Consider the following 17,147-nt stretch of genomic DNA (forward strand, 5'->3'; position numbering starts at 1 on the left):
CTTCAAGCATCATTGCATACCTGCCAACAACTACGGTTTTCCCGAAATGCGTACCGTATTTTCCGGACCATAGGGCGTACCGGATTATATGGCGCACTGCCGATGAATGGTCTATTTTTTTCTTTTTTTCATATATTAGGCGCACCGGATTATAAAACGCATTAAAGGGGTCATAGAATTATTTATTTTTTTCTATATGTAAAACACTTCCTTGTGGTCTACATAACATGTAATGGTGGTTCTTTGGTCAAAATGTTGCATAGATGATGTTTTACAGACCATCTGCAAGCCGCTTTCTGACAGTCGCTTCAGGATGCGTCGTTTTGAGGGCGGTCGTATTTACGTGGCTCACCTTCGACAGTGTCTTCCCCCCGTCATCTTTGTTGTAGCGGTGTAGCGTGCAAGGACGGGAGTGGAAGAAGTGTCAAAAGATGGAGCTAACTGTTTTAATGACATTCAGACTTTTCTTAAATCAATAACAGAGCAGCATCTCCTCATCCGGAAACAACACAGGAAATGTGTCCCGTGAAAAACCGTCCAACCGGAACTCTAATAACTAAAGTTCCTTGGGTGAATAATTTAACTCACTACACCGGTATGTTTTAGGGCAGGGGTCCCCAAACTTTTTGACTCGGGGGCCGCATTGGGTTAAAACAATTTGGCCGGGGGCCGGGCTATATATATCTATATATACATATAGATATATATATATATATATAGAGCGCACTTTCCGCGCGCGCAATTATGTCACGTTATCGATGAGAAAATGCATTTTTAGACAATATGATTTGCCTAAGCGGCTAGGAGACACCGTGAGTAGAAAAGACAGAAAAAAATTATATATATATATATATATATATTATTTTTTTTAATACTTTGGACTTCCCACGGGCCTGATTTTGGACGCTGGCCGTAGTTTGGGGACCCCTGTTTTAGGGCTTTCATGGCGAGTTTACTGACAGATACAAGTTAGAACTTCACACTACTTTATATTAGAAATGGCAACAGCGGAGGATGAATGTTCCATAAGAAGAAGATAGAGGGGAAAAAGAAGAAGCTTATCGACTCACGCAATTTTTCAGGACTTCTACGGATCCCAAATACAGATCAGCAGGTACCAGAAGGTAAGAAAAGTTGCTTTTGCATAATAATGCGAAACAAAACACCAGATAATATGTCTTACCTTATACACACACACCATAATAATGCTCGTATGTTGAAGCACAGTACAATCCTCCAAGCAGTGCGGCTTCATGGCTTACCAAAGTCATACTAAAACATTTTGATAGATTTTTGAGCGCCGTGTGTAATGTTTTATATTTTCAATGGAACATTTCAAATGTTGGTGTTTTTTACTTGAGACATATTGCAATCATAGTGCTGTCTACACTTATATCTTATGTTTGACTGCCATCTACTGGTCACACTTATCATTACACCATGTACCAAATAAAATCGCTTTGAGGTGAGTAAGCTCAACTGAACTTATACCTTACATTAGGCGCACCGGGTTATAAGGCGCACAGTCGAGTTTTGAGGGGAAAAAAATATTTTAAGTGCGCCTTCTAGTCCGGAAAATACGGTACAGTTTTTGATCATCCATTCCGGTTTACGGCTGCAGTGGTAGAAACTACGGTTTTCATTAAACATGATTAACTTAAAAATCAAAGCAATGTGGCTTAACTACATTTTCCAGTAGCTTGGCAGTAGCTTCGCTTTTATTGACCGTTTAGTTAAACATATTTATTATTAATTTAGTTTATTTATTTTAGCACAACATAATACATATTGTATAAACCCCGTTTCCATATGAGTTGGGAAATTGTGTTAGATGTAAATATAAACGGAATACAATGATTTGCAAATCATTTTCAACCCATATTCAGTTGAATATGCTACAAAGACAACGTATTTGATGTTCAAACTGATAAACATTTTTTTATTTGCAAATAATCATTAACTTTAGAATTGGATGCCAGCAACACGTGACAAAGAAGTTGGGAAAGGTGGCAATAAATACTGATAAAGTTGAGGAATGCTCATCATACACTTATTTGGAACATCCCACAGGTGAACAGGCAAATTGGGAACAGGTGGGTGCCATGATTGGGTATAAAAGTAGATTCCATGAAATGCTCAGTCATTCACAAACAAGGATGAGGCGAGGGTCACCACTTTGTCAACAAATGCGTGAGCAAATTGTTGAACAGTTTTAAGAAAAACCTTTCTCAACCAGCTATTGCAAGGAATTTAGGGATTTCACCATCTACGCTCCGTAATATCATCAAAGGGTTCAGAGAATCTGGAGAAATCACTGCACGTAAGCAGCTAAGTCTGTGACCTTCGATACCTCAGGCTGTACTGCATCAACAAGTGACATCAGTGTGTAAAGGATATCACCACATGGGCTCAAGAACACTTCAGAAACCCACTGTCAGTAACTACAGTTGGTCGCCACATCTGTAAGTGCAAGTTAAAACTCTCCTATGCAAGGCGAAAACCGTTTATCAACAACACCCAGTAACGCCGTCTGCTTCGCTGGGCCTGAGCTCATCTAAGATGGACTGATACAAAGTGGAAAAGTGTTCTGTGGTCTGACGAGTCCACATTTCAATTTGTTTTTGGAAACTGTGGACGTCGTGTCCTCCGGACCAAAGAGGAAAAGAACCATCCGGATTGTTATAGGCGCAAAGTTCAAAAACCAGCATCTGTGATGGTATGGGGGAGTATTAGTGCCCAAGACATGGGTAACTTACACATCTGTGAAGGCACCATTAATGCTGAAAGGTACATACAGGTTTTGGAGCAACATATGTTGCCATCCAAGCAACGTTACCATGGACACCCCTGCTTATTTCAGCAAGACAATGCCAAGCCACGTGTTACATCAACGTGGCTTCATAGTAAAAGAATGCGGGTACTAGACTGGCCTGCCTGTAGTCCAGACCTGTCCCCCATTGAAAATGTGTGGCGCATTATGAAGCCTAAAATACCACAAGGGAGACCCCCGGACTGTTGAACAACTTAAGCTGTACATCAAGCAAGAATGGGAAAGAATTCCACCTGAGAAGCTTCAAAAATGTGTCTCCTCAGTGCCCAAACGTTTACTGAGTGTTGTTAAAAGGAAAGGCCATGTAACACAGTGGTGAACATGCCCTTTTCCAACTACTTCGGCACGTGTTGCAGCCATGAAATTCTAAGTTAATTATTATTTGCAAAAAAAAAAAAAAAGTTTATGAGTTTGAACATCAAATATCTTGTCTTTGTAGTGCATTCAATTGAATATGGGTTGAAAATGATTTGCAAATCATTGTATTCCGTTTATATTCACATCTAACACAATGTCCCAACTCGTATGGAAAAAGGGTTTGTATGTAAAATTGTAAGTAAGATTACTAATTCAGTGTTAATATTAGAGTGGTCTACGGGCTCCTCTGTAGTGGAAAAGTCCTAAGGTTAAGAACCCTTGCTATAAACAATGACCCTGCAGATAGAAATTAGCCTTTGGCTACAATCTGGCACACTAACATTTTATATGTCCATTAATCAGGACTTGTAATCTACATCTATCAACAAGCTTATTGGTGTGTTAGTGGGACAGGCCAAAGTCAAGTTGGACAAAATGCGATAGTTTATAAATTAATTAATGTTTCTGTGCAGCCCGGTAGCAAATGCGTCACGGACCGCTTTAGCTTTAGGAGACCAGCCCTTACAACGCAACAATAGCATCAGCAAGAAGAGGTCTAAATCCAAACAAAAAGAGTCATCCTATGTTTCATGAAAACAGCAAGTTAAACAACTTGCACTGAGCCTAGTCTATAAAATCCACTACACCTCCCTGATGCCGAAGTACATGTCAAACTACTTCCTTAACGTAAATGACCGCCATAACCACCACACCAGGGGGAGCTCCACTAGCCACGTTAAACCCAGATTCCGAACTAACAAAGGTCTTAACTCATTCTCTTTCTATGCCACATCAATGTGGAATGCGCTCCCAACAGGTGTAAAAGAAAGGGCATCTCTATCCTCCTTCAAAACCGCAATAAAAGTTCACCTCCAGGCAGCTACAACCCTAAACTAACACCCTCCCCGGATTACTAATAATCAAATGTAAACAATCAAATGCAGATACTTTTTCTTATGCCTTCTGATCTCTCTCTCTCTCTCTCTCTCTCTCTCTCTCTCTCTCTCTCTCTCTCTCTCTCTCTCTCTCTGTGTCCACTACTTGCTGTCCATATCCTACCCCCCCTCCACACCCCTGATTGTAAATAATGTAAATAATTCAATGTGATTATCTTGTGTGATGACTGTATTATGATGATAGTATATGATAGTATATATCTGTATCATGAATCAATTTAAGTGGACCCCGACTTAAACAAGTTGAAAAACGTATTCGGGTGTTGCCATTTAGTGGTCAATTGTACGGAATATGTACTTCACTGTGCAATCTACTAATAAAAGTCTCAATCAATCAATCCCTCTCGCCCAGAAAGGAGCACAACTAAGGCCTTGAAAACAGATAACTTGCCAAAACAGCTCTGTGAGCCGACCAACAGGAGCCCTTAAAACAAAACAAAGAGTTTACTAGCGGACGTAAGATAAAAGCACGTAGCGCACGAGAAGACACACTACATAGAAAAATACTAGCTGCTTTAAACATGACTGGATTAAAAAAAGAACACTTAAAAATATCTTCTTCTCACAATTTCAGAGGGCTTAAAAGAGCCGTAGAGCTGAATGCCATCAGCAAAAACGTGACAATCACTAAACCTTTGGATGATCTTTCCCAAAGGGTTTAAATACAGCAAAAAACAAACAAACAGAGGACCCAGAATGCAACCTTGAAGGCACTCCACACAACAAAACCGCTGACTCAGACCTTATTTGGTTAGCTGCAATACTAACACAACCACTGTAGAACTGACCCAGACAGTCATACTTGATCCCCTTTAGTCTTCTCAGCAGAACCTCATGGTCAATGGTGTCAAAATCTGAGGACGGATCCAAGAGAACCGGAAAAGTGAATTTTTTAGAATCCGCATAATGTCACTAGACGCTTTAAGAGTGTTTACAGAAACCAGGGACCATGTGCTGCCGGTACCCACACTGGGGTTCCTCGACATTGAAATGCATTTTAATATGCCAAGATATTTTAATTAGAGCTGACAATACAAACTAGAGTAACATCTCATTAATAAGGAGTTTTATCTCTAGGAAATACAGGGGGCAATAAAAACAAACCAAACGGAAAAACGACCCTTTGGAACCCCTGTCTTTATACGACCACTTCAAAAAACACAGATACTATGGACAAAAATGTTTCTCTCACAAACTTTAGGCTGAGGAAATTTAATTGTCTTGTGATAATGTTCAGATTACTCAAACTGGAGAGTCGCTGACGGTTCTGGCAGTCGAAGCTCAACCAAGTAGCATCACCTCCACTGGAAAATGGTCGCTGACAGCCAGAGCCTGACAAAAGACATGAAAAAAAAATAAAATAAAAGTTTCTGTAACAATATTTTATACCAGTGATTCCCATATTCAAACACAGTGTTACTGTTCAAACTATAAAGTTACAGTGGCTAAAAATATTAAATATACTTAAATAAAACCTCTGCTTACATATAATAACGTTGTTGCCCTAGGGGAAACTGGGTAACACACGGCACACTGACAAAGCTTAACCTATTGTTACTATAACAATCTACAAGGTTAATACAGTTCGCTTCTCTTTCTTCCTCTCCATTTATCTGCTTTATTTTGTATTTCAAGTTATCATTACATATATGTATTGTTGCATTTGAAACAATTGTATTGTAGATGATAAGGGTAATTATTATTATTATTCATTATCAATAGTGCTATTTCTATTGGTATTTATATTGCTCCATTTATTAATAATAATGTTCATTGTCATTTCTATGTTATTAATATTTATTTCACTAACTGCTTCTTTACTATCACTTTTACTATCATATTTGTACATATCCTATTCGCTGATGCTGTTTTGTTGTTGTTGTTGTCTCTTTGTCTTATCCCCCTCTTGTCCCCGCAATTTCCCCCTCTGTCTTCCTTTTTTTCTCTTTCTAGCCCATCCTGCTCTGGCCCAGCTGCGCCAAATAATAATATAAATCCATTTAATAAAGTCAAATACAAATAAGGCAACTGGAGAAGTATCCCACACTTCTCTTTTGTAAAGCCTATTTAGGCATCTACATCAACGATATGATTTGTCTGAGTAGCTGGACAGGGCAAATTCAAAAAACAAAAACAAAACCTCTGCTTTGTATTTGAGCAATACTTGGGCCTACTACGCTACTGTATTGTATTGTTGGTCATTATGGTGGTACTTTGAGAGTCAGGTGTTTTCTAAGTTGGAGAACCACTGTTTTGCACCAACCTATTTCCCAACTAAGGTACATATTTTAGACATTAGATAGATTTTACAAACAAAATGTACGTATCTTATGTCATCTAGTGGAGGAGCTGAGTTTTTAATTGTTCTGTCTGTCATTAGGACGGACTTTAATATTCCCACAATGCGGAAAATGTAAATGCAGTGCAGGCTCAAAAAAGCCCACAAAAATGAAGGTAAAAAACGAGAGAACCATTTTTTACATACAGCTACAAAAGTAAAACACAATGAAAAACGACAGACACATTGTGCACATGTAAATAATTAAACATTATTGTTTTTGTATATAATGTGCCATTAAACGTCGCTCGCATACAGTAGATCGGGGTGTCACACTTGTTTTCATTGAGGGCCACATCACAGCCATGGCTGCCATCAGAGGGCCGCTTGAAACGGTGAACAATATCCAAATTTGCTATGTATTTGATTATTATATATACACTGTTAAAAAAAGTAGATTTTACAGTAAAAAACTGGCAACTGATTCACCAGACTTTTACTATAAAATATTCAGCTTTTTTTTTTTTTTTTAAACATATTAAGGTCAATAGAAAAACAATACCGTCGTTTTTTGTTTTTTTATTCTGGCAACTGAGCTGCCAGTTTTTTGTTTTTGTTTTTTTACCATGAAATGTACAGTTGTTGTAAAAACAACATATTTCTGTAAATGCAAAACCAGTACAACTGTTTTTTTTTTTTTTTAATCTAGCAACTGAGACGGCAGTTTTTTTTTTACCGTAAAACATGTGGGCTACTGTTTTTACATTACAGTAATACAAAAAAAAAACTGGCAGCTCAGTCGACAAAATATTACCTTAAAAAAAATTGGTAGTTTTTTTTTAAATTTACAGTAACATGCTGTAAAAACCACCGTGAATTTTACAGTGGAATCTATTGTCATTTTTACAGTGTACAATTCAATGGCTAACTTGCTTTGAAATCATAAGTCAAGCAGATATTTAAGTTCCGTATTTTTCGGAGTATAAGTCCCTCTGGAGTATAAGTCGCACCGGCCGAAAATGCATAATAAAGAAGGAAAAAATATATATATAAGTCGCATTTTTTGGGGACATTTATTTGATATAACCCAACACCAAGAATAGACATTTGAAAGGCAATTTAAAATAAATAAAGAATAGTGAACAACAGGCTGAATAAGTGTACGTTATATGAGGCATAAATAACCAACTGAGAACGTGCCTGGTATGTTAACGTAACATATTATGGTAAGAGTCATTCAAATAACTATAACATATAGAACATGCTATACGTTTACCAAACAATCTGTCACTCCTAATCGCCAAATCCCATGAAATCTTATACGTCTAGTCTTTTACGTGAATGAGCTAAATAATATTATTTGATATTTTATGCTAATGTGTTAATAATTCATACTTGCCAACCTTGAGACCTCCGATATCGGGAGGTGGGGGGTGGGGGGGGGCGTGGTTAAGAGGAGAGTATATTTACAGCTAGAATTCACCAACTCAAGTATTTCATATATATATATATATATATATATATATATATATATATATATATATATATATATATATAAAATACTTGACTTTCAGTGAATTCTAGCTATATATATATATATTTATTTTATTATACATATAAATAAAAGAAATACTTGAATTTCAGTGTTCCGGAGGCTATCCAGTAGATGGCAGTATTGTCTTGTTTAACTTCTCCGTTCATGACTGAGTATATCATTTCGGCCACCGTGTTCAATGGAGAAGTCTGTTCTACAAAATGTACAGGCAACATACACCTTCCCCTTCGAACTGTCCTGGATTAACTGAAATTCTTGTTTCCATTCGTTTTGGAACTTGCAAGCGTATTTCTTCATCTTGCTCGTCGACGGCGTCGCCATGTCTGTAACTTCCTCGTTCTTCTGCTTCGTCTCCTTGTTGTGTGCGCAGTTGTGCACTCTACTCTCTAAAAGCCGTAGATTATGACGTCATTGGGCAGGCAAGCTGTTTATATTGTGGGAAAGCGGACGTGAGAACAGGCTGTCCCCACTCAGGTCCGCATTGAGCTGGAGGGGGCGTGGCCTCCAGCTCCGGCTGAATACCGGGAGTTTGTCGGGAGAAAATTTCTGCCGGGAGGTTATCGGGAGAGGCGCTGAATACCGGGAGTCTCCCGGTAAAAACGGGAGGGTTGGCAAGTATGTAACAATTTCACACATAAGTCGCTCCTGAGTATAAGTCGCACCCGCGGCTAAACTATGGAAAAAAAACTGCGACTTATAGTACGAAAAATACGGTATGTGTTTTTATTTTAACAAAAAAAACTTTGGAAAGTGTATTAAATTTGTTGCGATATTGGATACTATTAAAGTTTATAAAGGTATGCAATTTCATGCAGTACATATTTTTCCGTCAAAATGGAAAAAAAACTTATACATTTAGTAAGAAAAGATGAGGTACTTTTTTAACGCATATTATTTCCAAGCTTTCGCGGGCCATATAAAATGAAGTGTCGGACCAGATCTGGCCCCTGAGCCTTGACTTTGACACCTGTGCAGTAGATGAACAAAATAATATACTTAGTAGGGGATTTCTTGCGACACTCTTGATCTTTCACAGCACCGCTTCTACGCGACAATATTCTGTATAGAAATACTCGTATTGTTCCTTGCAGATCATTGAAAGCATGATGAGTCACTGAATCGACTTAAACCACCAGATGTGGCCCGCCACTTCGTTTTATTTTGGCCCTCGAAAGCCTGCAAATAATATGTATCAATAAAGTACTGTAACTTTTCTTACTAAATGTATTCTTTCTTAAAAAAATAGATGTACTCCATGTAATCGCAAATGATTTTAATTTAAATATTGTCTAATTATGCTAAAATATATTATCAAACATTCAAAGCATTTTTACATAGAAATAAATACTAATAATAATGAATTCAAGACAAGTTATCCATCAAATTGTGCAATGTAAAAGTAGCAATAGATTTCATGGTAAAATTGTGAAATTTACTGTGGTTTTTACAGCATTTCTCTCTAAATGAAAAGCACTTTTTTTTTTACTGTAATAAACTGTGGTGCTGTTTTGGCATGTACAGTAATACACTGAAAAATCTACAGTTGTTGATTTGCGGTAAAAAAAACAACAACAAACAAATTGGCAGCTCATGTGCCAAAATTTTACTGTAAAATAGCAGTTTATTTATTTATTTATTTTTATTGTAAAAAAAAAAAAAAAATGTCGATTTTACAGTAAAATTCTGGCAACTGAGCTGCCTTTTTTTTTTTTTACCATAAAAACAGCAGTACTGTCAAACATTAAAGCCTTGAAGTAGCAAGAGAAAGTGCATGAATAAAACGTTAATTATTGCTCAGTTTGCTACACTGATTTGCTTTAACACTGAATATGGAACAAGCGACGCTTATGTAACTTAATAGTGCAAAATCAACTTTCAAAAAACAAACGAAAAAACATCAATGGTATATTAAATAAAATTTAAATAAAAAATGGAATGCTTCTTTTCTATTTGCAACCTTCTGAGGTAAATATCAACATTAACTTTTTCCACAGGCTAATCAATTTGAATATAAAATAACAATGAATAAATCAACCATTCAGGCCTTTTTACTGCTCAGTTTGCGACACACTGATCTGATCTGATGTGCCCAAGCCAGATACCTGCCATCTTTTCTGGGATGCTAGTTCATTAATGTCGGGGCTCAGGTGGGCGGGGTTTGGTGGTAGCGGGGCGGGGGGTGTATATTGTAACGTCCCATAAGAATTAGTGCTGCAAGGGGTTCTGGGTATTTGTTCTGTTGTGTTTATGTTGTGTTACGGTGCGGACGTTCTCCCGAAATGTGTTTGTCATTCTTGTTTGGTGTGGGTTCACAGTGTGGCGCATGTTTGTAACAGTGTTAAAGTTGTTTATACGGTAACCCTCAGTGTGACCTGTATGGCAGTTGATCAAGTATGCCTTGCATTCACTTATGTGTGTGTATATATCATGTTTGTATGGAGGAAAAGCGGACGTGACGACGGGTTGTAGAGGACGCTAAAGGCAGTGCCTTTTAGGCACGCCCCCAATATTGTTGTCTGGGTGGAAATCGGGAGAAATTCGGGAGAATGGTTGCCCCGGGAGATTTTTGAGAGGGGCACTGAAAATCGGGAGGGTTGGCAAGTATGAGTATTAGCGGTGAATGCGGTGTTACAGCGGCACTGCCGCTGTATAATATCGGCAGGCCAGCTCTAATGTTAATTTGATATCGCCTCAAGGGCCAAATGAAATTACACGGCGGGCCAAAGTTGGCCCGCGGGCCAGAGTTTGACACCCATGTTATAGAATGTTACATTACATTTCAATGGTAATAATGTTAGTCAATGATCCATCCCTGAATGTTTAGTGTTAGAAAAAGATTAAAATAGTTTGTTTTTGGTTCCTTTATGTCAACTGTAATGCAGACTACACAACACTTTTACCATACTGAGGTCGAGTTTCAAGTCCACCATGTAGTTGTAGACGTCCGCACTACGGTGCACCACTCCCTTCATCATGTCCTCGGTCACCACTATCCTAAAGACACACACACACACACACACTTGTGAAAAAGTACAGTATGTGATCTTCATCCAACTTTTCAACATGGAGGGAATTTGTGTTAAATGTTAATGTTTGTAAAGTGTTTTAGTATTCAGGCCAAAGCTTTTGTTAAATGTAAAAAAAAATTCTACCTGTAAGGAATTTATAGGAATTGTAATGAGTTTAATTCCACTTCCTGTAATTCCAATTCCACATCCTGTGGGGCGGTGCCAATTCAATTAAAATTTGAATTATTCAAATGAATTAAATTGGAATTTTGCACACACCTGTTTAAAATGAGTAACTGTGCGAGGCAAAGGTTTGGAGTAGGTCATTAAAAATAAGCACTTTTTATGGATGCGTTCATTATTCATTGGGGACTTGGAACGTACCGTATCAGACTGATTCCAAGACCACTCCTCATATCTACCTGTCGTATGCGCAGTCGGTGTGAGACACAGTGGTGTCCACCTCGTTAGGGATCAGCCAATGGAAGCTCTTGTCCGTGAAGAGGCGGATGTGCCTCCACTCTGACACTGTGACGTAGCTGCAGTCGGTGTTGAAGTCTCCCAGAAGGATGATATCCTAAAAGAAGTCATTTTAAAGAAAATGATATACAAACCCCGTTTCCATATGAGTTGGGAAATTGTGTTAGATGTAAATATAAACGGAATACAATGATTTGCAAATCCTTTTTTAACCCATATTCAGTTGAATGCACTACAAAGACAAGATATTTGATGTTCAAACTCATAAACTTTTTTTTTTTGCAAATAATAATTAACTTAGAATTTCATGGCTGCAACACGTGCCAAAGTAGTTGGGAAAGGGCATGTTCACCACTGTGTTGAATCACCTTTTCTTTTAACAACACTCAATAAATGATTGTGAACTGAGGAAACTAATTGTTGAAGCTTCTCAGGTGGAATTCTTTCCCATTCTTGCTTGATGTACAGCTTAAGTTGTTCAACAGTCCGGGGGTCTCCCTTGTGGTATTTTAGGCTTCATAATGCGCCACACATGTTCAATGGGAGACAGGTCTGGACTACAGGCAGGCCAGTCTAGTACCCGCACTCTTTTACTATGAAGCCACGTTGATGTAACACGTGGCTTGGCATTGTCTTGCTGAAATAAGCAGGGGCGTCCATGGTAACGTTGCTTGGAAGGCAACATATGTTGCTCCAAAACCTGTATGTACCTTTCAGCATTAATGGCGCCTTCACAGATGTGTAAGTTACCCATGTCTTGGGCACTAATACACCCCCATACCATCACAGATGCTGGCTTTTACACTTTGCGCCTATAACAATCCGGATGGTTCTTTTCCTCTTTGGTCCGGAGGACACGACGTCCACAGTTTCCAAAAACAATTTGAAATGTGGACTCGTCAGACCACAGAACACTTTTCCACTTTGTATCAGTCCATCTTAGATGAGCTCAGGCCCAGCGAAGCCGACGGCGTTTCTGGGTGTTGTTGATGAACGGTTTTCGCCTTGCATAGGAGAGTTTTAACTTGCACTTACAGATGTAGCGACCAACTGTAGTTACTGACAGTGGGTTTCTGAAGTGTTCCTGAGCCCATGTGGTGATATCCTTTACACACTGATGTCGCTTGTTGATGCAGTACAGGCTGAGGGATGGAAGGTCACGGGCTTAGCTGCTTACGTGCAGTGATTTCTCCAGATTCTCTGAACCCTTTGATGATATTACGGAGCGTAGATGGTGAAATCCCTAAATTCCTTGCAATAGCTGGTTGAGAAAGGTTTTTCTTAAACTGTTCAACAATTTGCTCACGCATTTGTTGACAAAGTGGTGACCCTCGCCCCATCCTTGTTTGTGAATGACTGAGCATTTCATGGAATCTACTTTTATACCCAATCATGGCACCCACCTGTTCCCAATTTGCCTGTTCACCTGTGGGATGTTCCAAATAAGTGTTTGATGAGCATTCCTCAACTTTATCAGTATTTGTTGCCACCTTTCCCAACTTCTTTGTCACGTGTTGCTGGCATCAAATTCTAAAGTTAATGATTATTTGCCAAAAAAAAAAAAGTTTATCAGTTTGAACATCAAATATGTTGTCTTTGTAGCATATTCAACTGAATATGGGTTGAAAAGGATTTGCAAATCATTGTATTCCGTTTATATTTACATCTAACACAATTTCCCAACTCATATGGAAACGGGGTTTGTACATTCCCCATCCCCTGATCCTGGTCAAAACGTTACATTGGTGTTCCATTTGGCGCGGACGTCGGTCACCACGTCGTAAAGCTCGTCCACTTCCTGCACAGCGAAGTCGGGGGAAGCGTGTTGCGGGATCAGCGCAAAGTTCCTCGCGGCTGCGACGCAATAGAAGAAATACGTCATGTGACATTTTTACCTCTTTTTTTTTTTTTTTTTTTTTTAATAGTGTGACGTAGCAGGAAACCAGTGTTTTTTAAATGTATTTATTAAGTGTGGGTTGGAATTGGGGGTTAAATCACCAAAATTATTCCCGAGCGCATCCACCGCTGCTGCTCACTGCTCCCCTCACCTCCCAGGGGGTGAACAAGGGGATGGGTCAAATGCAGAGGACAAATTTCACCACACCTAGTGTGTGTGTGGCTATCAGTGATACTTTTTAACTTCAAGAGGTAGTCACCTGAAAGGGTTTTCACTTCACAAGTGTGCTTGAAGCTCATCAAGAGAATGCCAAGAGTGTGCAAAAGTTGAACTTTTAAACTAAAAAAAAAACATTAAACTTTCAGGTTTTTTTTTCATCATTTTCAACATATTACAGTAAATGGACAAACAGTACCACTGTTTAGTTTTTTTACAGTCAAATACTGGCAGCTTATCGCCAGAATTTTACCGTTAAAAATACGCAGGTTTTTATAACACGTTAATGTAAATGGAAAAAAAACAGTACCGCTGTTCTTTAAAATTTTGGCAACTGAGCAGCCAGTTTTTTACCGTAAAAAAACCTGTTTTAACGGTTATTTTCCCATTTACAGTAAAACACCGTAAAAACAACAACCGTAGACTTTACAATAAACTGTTAACTCAGTTACTAGAATTTTACCGTAAAATATACAGTGTTTTTTTTTTTACAACATATTACGGTAAATGGACAAACAGTAGTACTGTTTTTTTTTAATGGTAAAATACTGGCAGCTTAGTCGCCAGTATTTTACCGTAAGATTTAACGTGGTCTTTACAACGTGTTACTGTAAATCAGGAGGGTCAAACTCGTTTTCATCGGGGGCCACATTGTAGTTATGGCTGCCCTTAAAGGGCCGCGTGTAACACAAATTTGCAAATACATTTGATTGGTATATTTTTTTTTAACGTACAATGTAAAAAATTATCTGCAGGTTTTACAGTAAAATCTGGCTACTCAGTTACCAGAATTTGACTGTAATTTATCTTTTTACACATTTTTGTTACAATTTTTTTGACAATTTTTTTTACAGTTTAAAAAAAAATATATATAATTTTACAACAATTTTTTTTGCAACATATAATTGTTTTACAACATATTACAGTAAATGGATAAACAGTACCACTGTTTTTTTTTACAGTCAAATACTGGCAGCCTAGTAGCCAGAATTTTACCCTGTCTTTTTTAATTCTGGCAACTGAGCTGCCAGTTTTTTACCATAAAAAAAAAAAAGCGGTATAGTTTTACTGTAGTACATCGTATAACCAATTGTAGGTTTTACAGTTAAAAAACCCCAAAAACTGGCAGCTCAGTTGCCAGAATTTTACAGTAAAAACTGTTTTTTTCGAATTCAAAAATATGCTGTAAAAACAACCGAAATTGTACCGTCAAATCTATTGTCATTTTCGAAGTGTAAATATGATTGAGGACTTGTTTTGGAATCATAAGTCAAGCAGATATTTAAGTATTTATTTTCATTTTAACTAAAGTATGATAATATTTAAAAAAAATTCGCAATATTGGATAATATCACAATTTTAAAGTATATTTCATGCAGTAAATACATTATTTTTTGTCAAAACAGAAAGTACAAATACGTTTAGTACAGTAGTGAAAGGGGCAATAGTCTGCTGAAAATTATGGAAAGTGACACTCTACCTAGCAACTGACGCTGTGGTCAAACAAACCCAAAAACTGGCAGCTCAGTTGCCAGAATTTTACAGTAAAAACTGTTTTTTTCGAATTCACAAAAATATGCTGTAAAAACAACCGAAATTGTACCGTCAAATCTATTGTAATTTTCAAAGTGTAAATATGATTGAGGACTTGTTTTGGAATCATAAGTCAAGCAGATATTGAAGTATTTATTTTCATTTTAACAAAAGTTTGATAATATAAAAAAATGTTTCGCAATATTGGATAATACCACAATTTTAAAGTATATTTCATGCAGTAAATACATTTTTTTCTGTCAAAACGGAAAGAACAAATACGTTTGATTAGTTTTTTGTTTTTTTTACATACATGTAAAAAAATATTTGCAGGTTTTACAGTAAAATCTGGCTACTCAGTTACCAGAATTTGACTGTAATCTTTTTTTACAATTTGTTACAATTTTTAAAAAACATTTTTTTACAATTTTATTTACAATTAAAAAAAAAATAAATTACAACACATTTTTTTGCAAAATTTTTACAACATATTACAGTAAATGGATAAACAGTACCACTGTTTTTTTTACAGTCAAATATTGGCAGCCTAGTAGCCAGAATTTTACCCTGTTTTTTTTAATTCTGGCAACTGAGCTGCCAGTTTTTTACCGTAAAAAAAAAAGTGGTACGGTTTTACTGTAATACATCGTAAAACCAATTGTAGGTTTTACGGTTAAAAAATCCAAAAACTGGCAGCTCAGTTGCCAGAATTTTACAGTAAAAACTGTTTTTTTCGAATTCACAAAAATATGCTGTAAAAACAACCGAAATTGTACTTTCAAATCTATTGTCATTTTCTTTCAAAGTGTAAATATGATTGAGGACTTATTCTGGAATCATAAGTCAAGCAGATATTGAAGTATTTATTTTCATTTGAACAAAATTATGATAATATAAAAAAAACGTTCGTAATATTGGATAATACCACAATTTTAAGTATATTTCATGCAGGAAATACATTTTTCTCTCTCAAAACGGGAAGAACAAATACGTTTAGTACAGTAGTGAAAGGGGCAATAGTCTGCTGAAAATGATGGAAAGTGCCACTCTACCTAGCAACTGACGCTGTGGTCAAAAAAACCCCAAAACTGTCAGCTCAGTTGCCAGAATTTTACAGTAAAAACTGTTTTTTTTTTCGAATTCCCAAAAATATGCTGTAAAAACAACCAAAATTGTACCGTCAAATCTATTGTAATTTTCACAAGTGTAAATATGATTGAGGACTTGTTTTGGAATCATAAGTCAAGCAGATATTGAAGTATTTATTTTCATTTTAACAAAATTATGATAATATAAAAAAAAACGTTCGTAATATTGGATAATACCACAATTTTAAAGTATATTTCATGCAGGAAATACATTTTTTCTCTCAAAACGGGAAGAACAAATACGTTAGTACAGTAGTGAAAGGGCAATAGTCTGCTGAAAATGACGGTAAGTGCCACTCTACCTAGCAACTGACGCTGTGGTCAAAAAAAACAAAAACTGTCAGCTCAGTTGCCAGAATTTTACAGTAAAAACTGTTTTTTTCGAATTCCCAAAAATATGCTGTAAAAACAACCGAAATTGTACCGTCAAATCTATTGTAATTTTCAAAGTGTAAATATGATTGAGGACTTGTTTTGGAATCATAAGTCAAGCAGATATTTAAGTATTTATTTACATTTTAACAAAAGTATGATAATATTAAAAAAATATTTCGCAATATTGGATAATACCACCATTTTAAAGTGTATTTCATGCAGTAAATACATTTTTTTCTGTCAAAACGGAAAGAACAAATACTTTTAGTACAGTAGTGAAAGGGGCAATAGTCTGCTGAAAATTATGGAAAGTGCCACTCTACCTAGCAACTGACGCTGTGGTCAAAAAACCCTCAAAAAACCCCAAAACTGCAGCTCAGTTGCCAGAATTTTACTCGTAAAAACTGTTTTTTTCGAATTCACAAAAATATGCTGTAAAAACAAGCGAAATTGTACCGTCAAATCTATTGTAATTTTCAAAGTGTAATATGATTGAGGACTTGTTTTGGAATCA

General features: G+C 36.9%; 1 protein-coding gene across 1 annotated transcript; it reads right to left on the reverse strand.

Annotated features, from left to right (window-relative positions):
- Window positions 1–5,280: 5,280 nt before the first annotated feature.
- Window positions 5,281–13,346, reverse strand: LOC133639867 (deoxyribonuclease-1-like). The gene is made up of 4 exons (XM_062033529.1): window positions 13,206–13,346; window positions 11,407–11,561; window positions 10,877–10,970; window positions 5,281–5,475 (listed from the first exon to the last, which is right to left on the reverse strand). The coding sequence occupies exons 1-4, from the start codon at window positions 13,344–13,346 to the stop codon at window positions 5,425–5,427; spliced, it is 441 nt and encodes a 146-aa protein (XP_061889513.1). The 3' UTR covers window positions 5,281–5,424.
- Window positions 13,347–17,147: the final 3,801 nt, after the last annotated feature.

Source organism: Entelurus aequoreus, linkage group LG22 (assembly GCF_033978785.1).
Source record: "Entelurus aequoreus isolate RoL-2023_Sb linkage group LG22, RoL_Eaeq_v1.1, whole genome shotgun sequence".
NCBI classification, from domain to species: Eukaryota; Metazoa; Chordata; class Actinopteri; order Syngnathiformes; family Syngnathidae; genus Entelurus; species Entelurus aequoreus.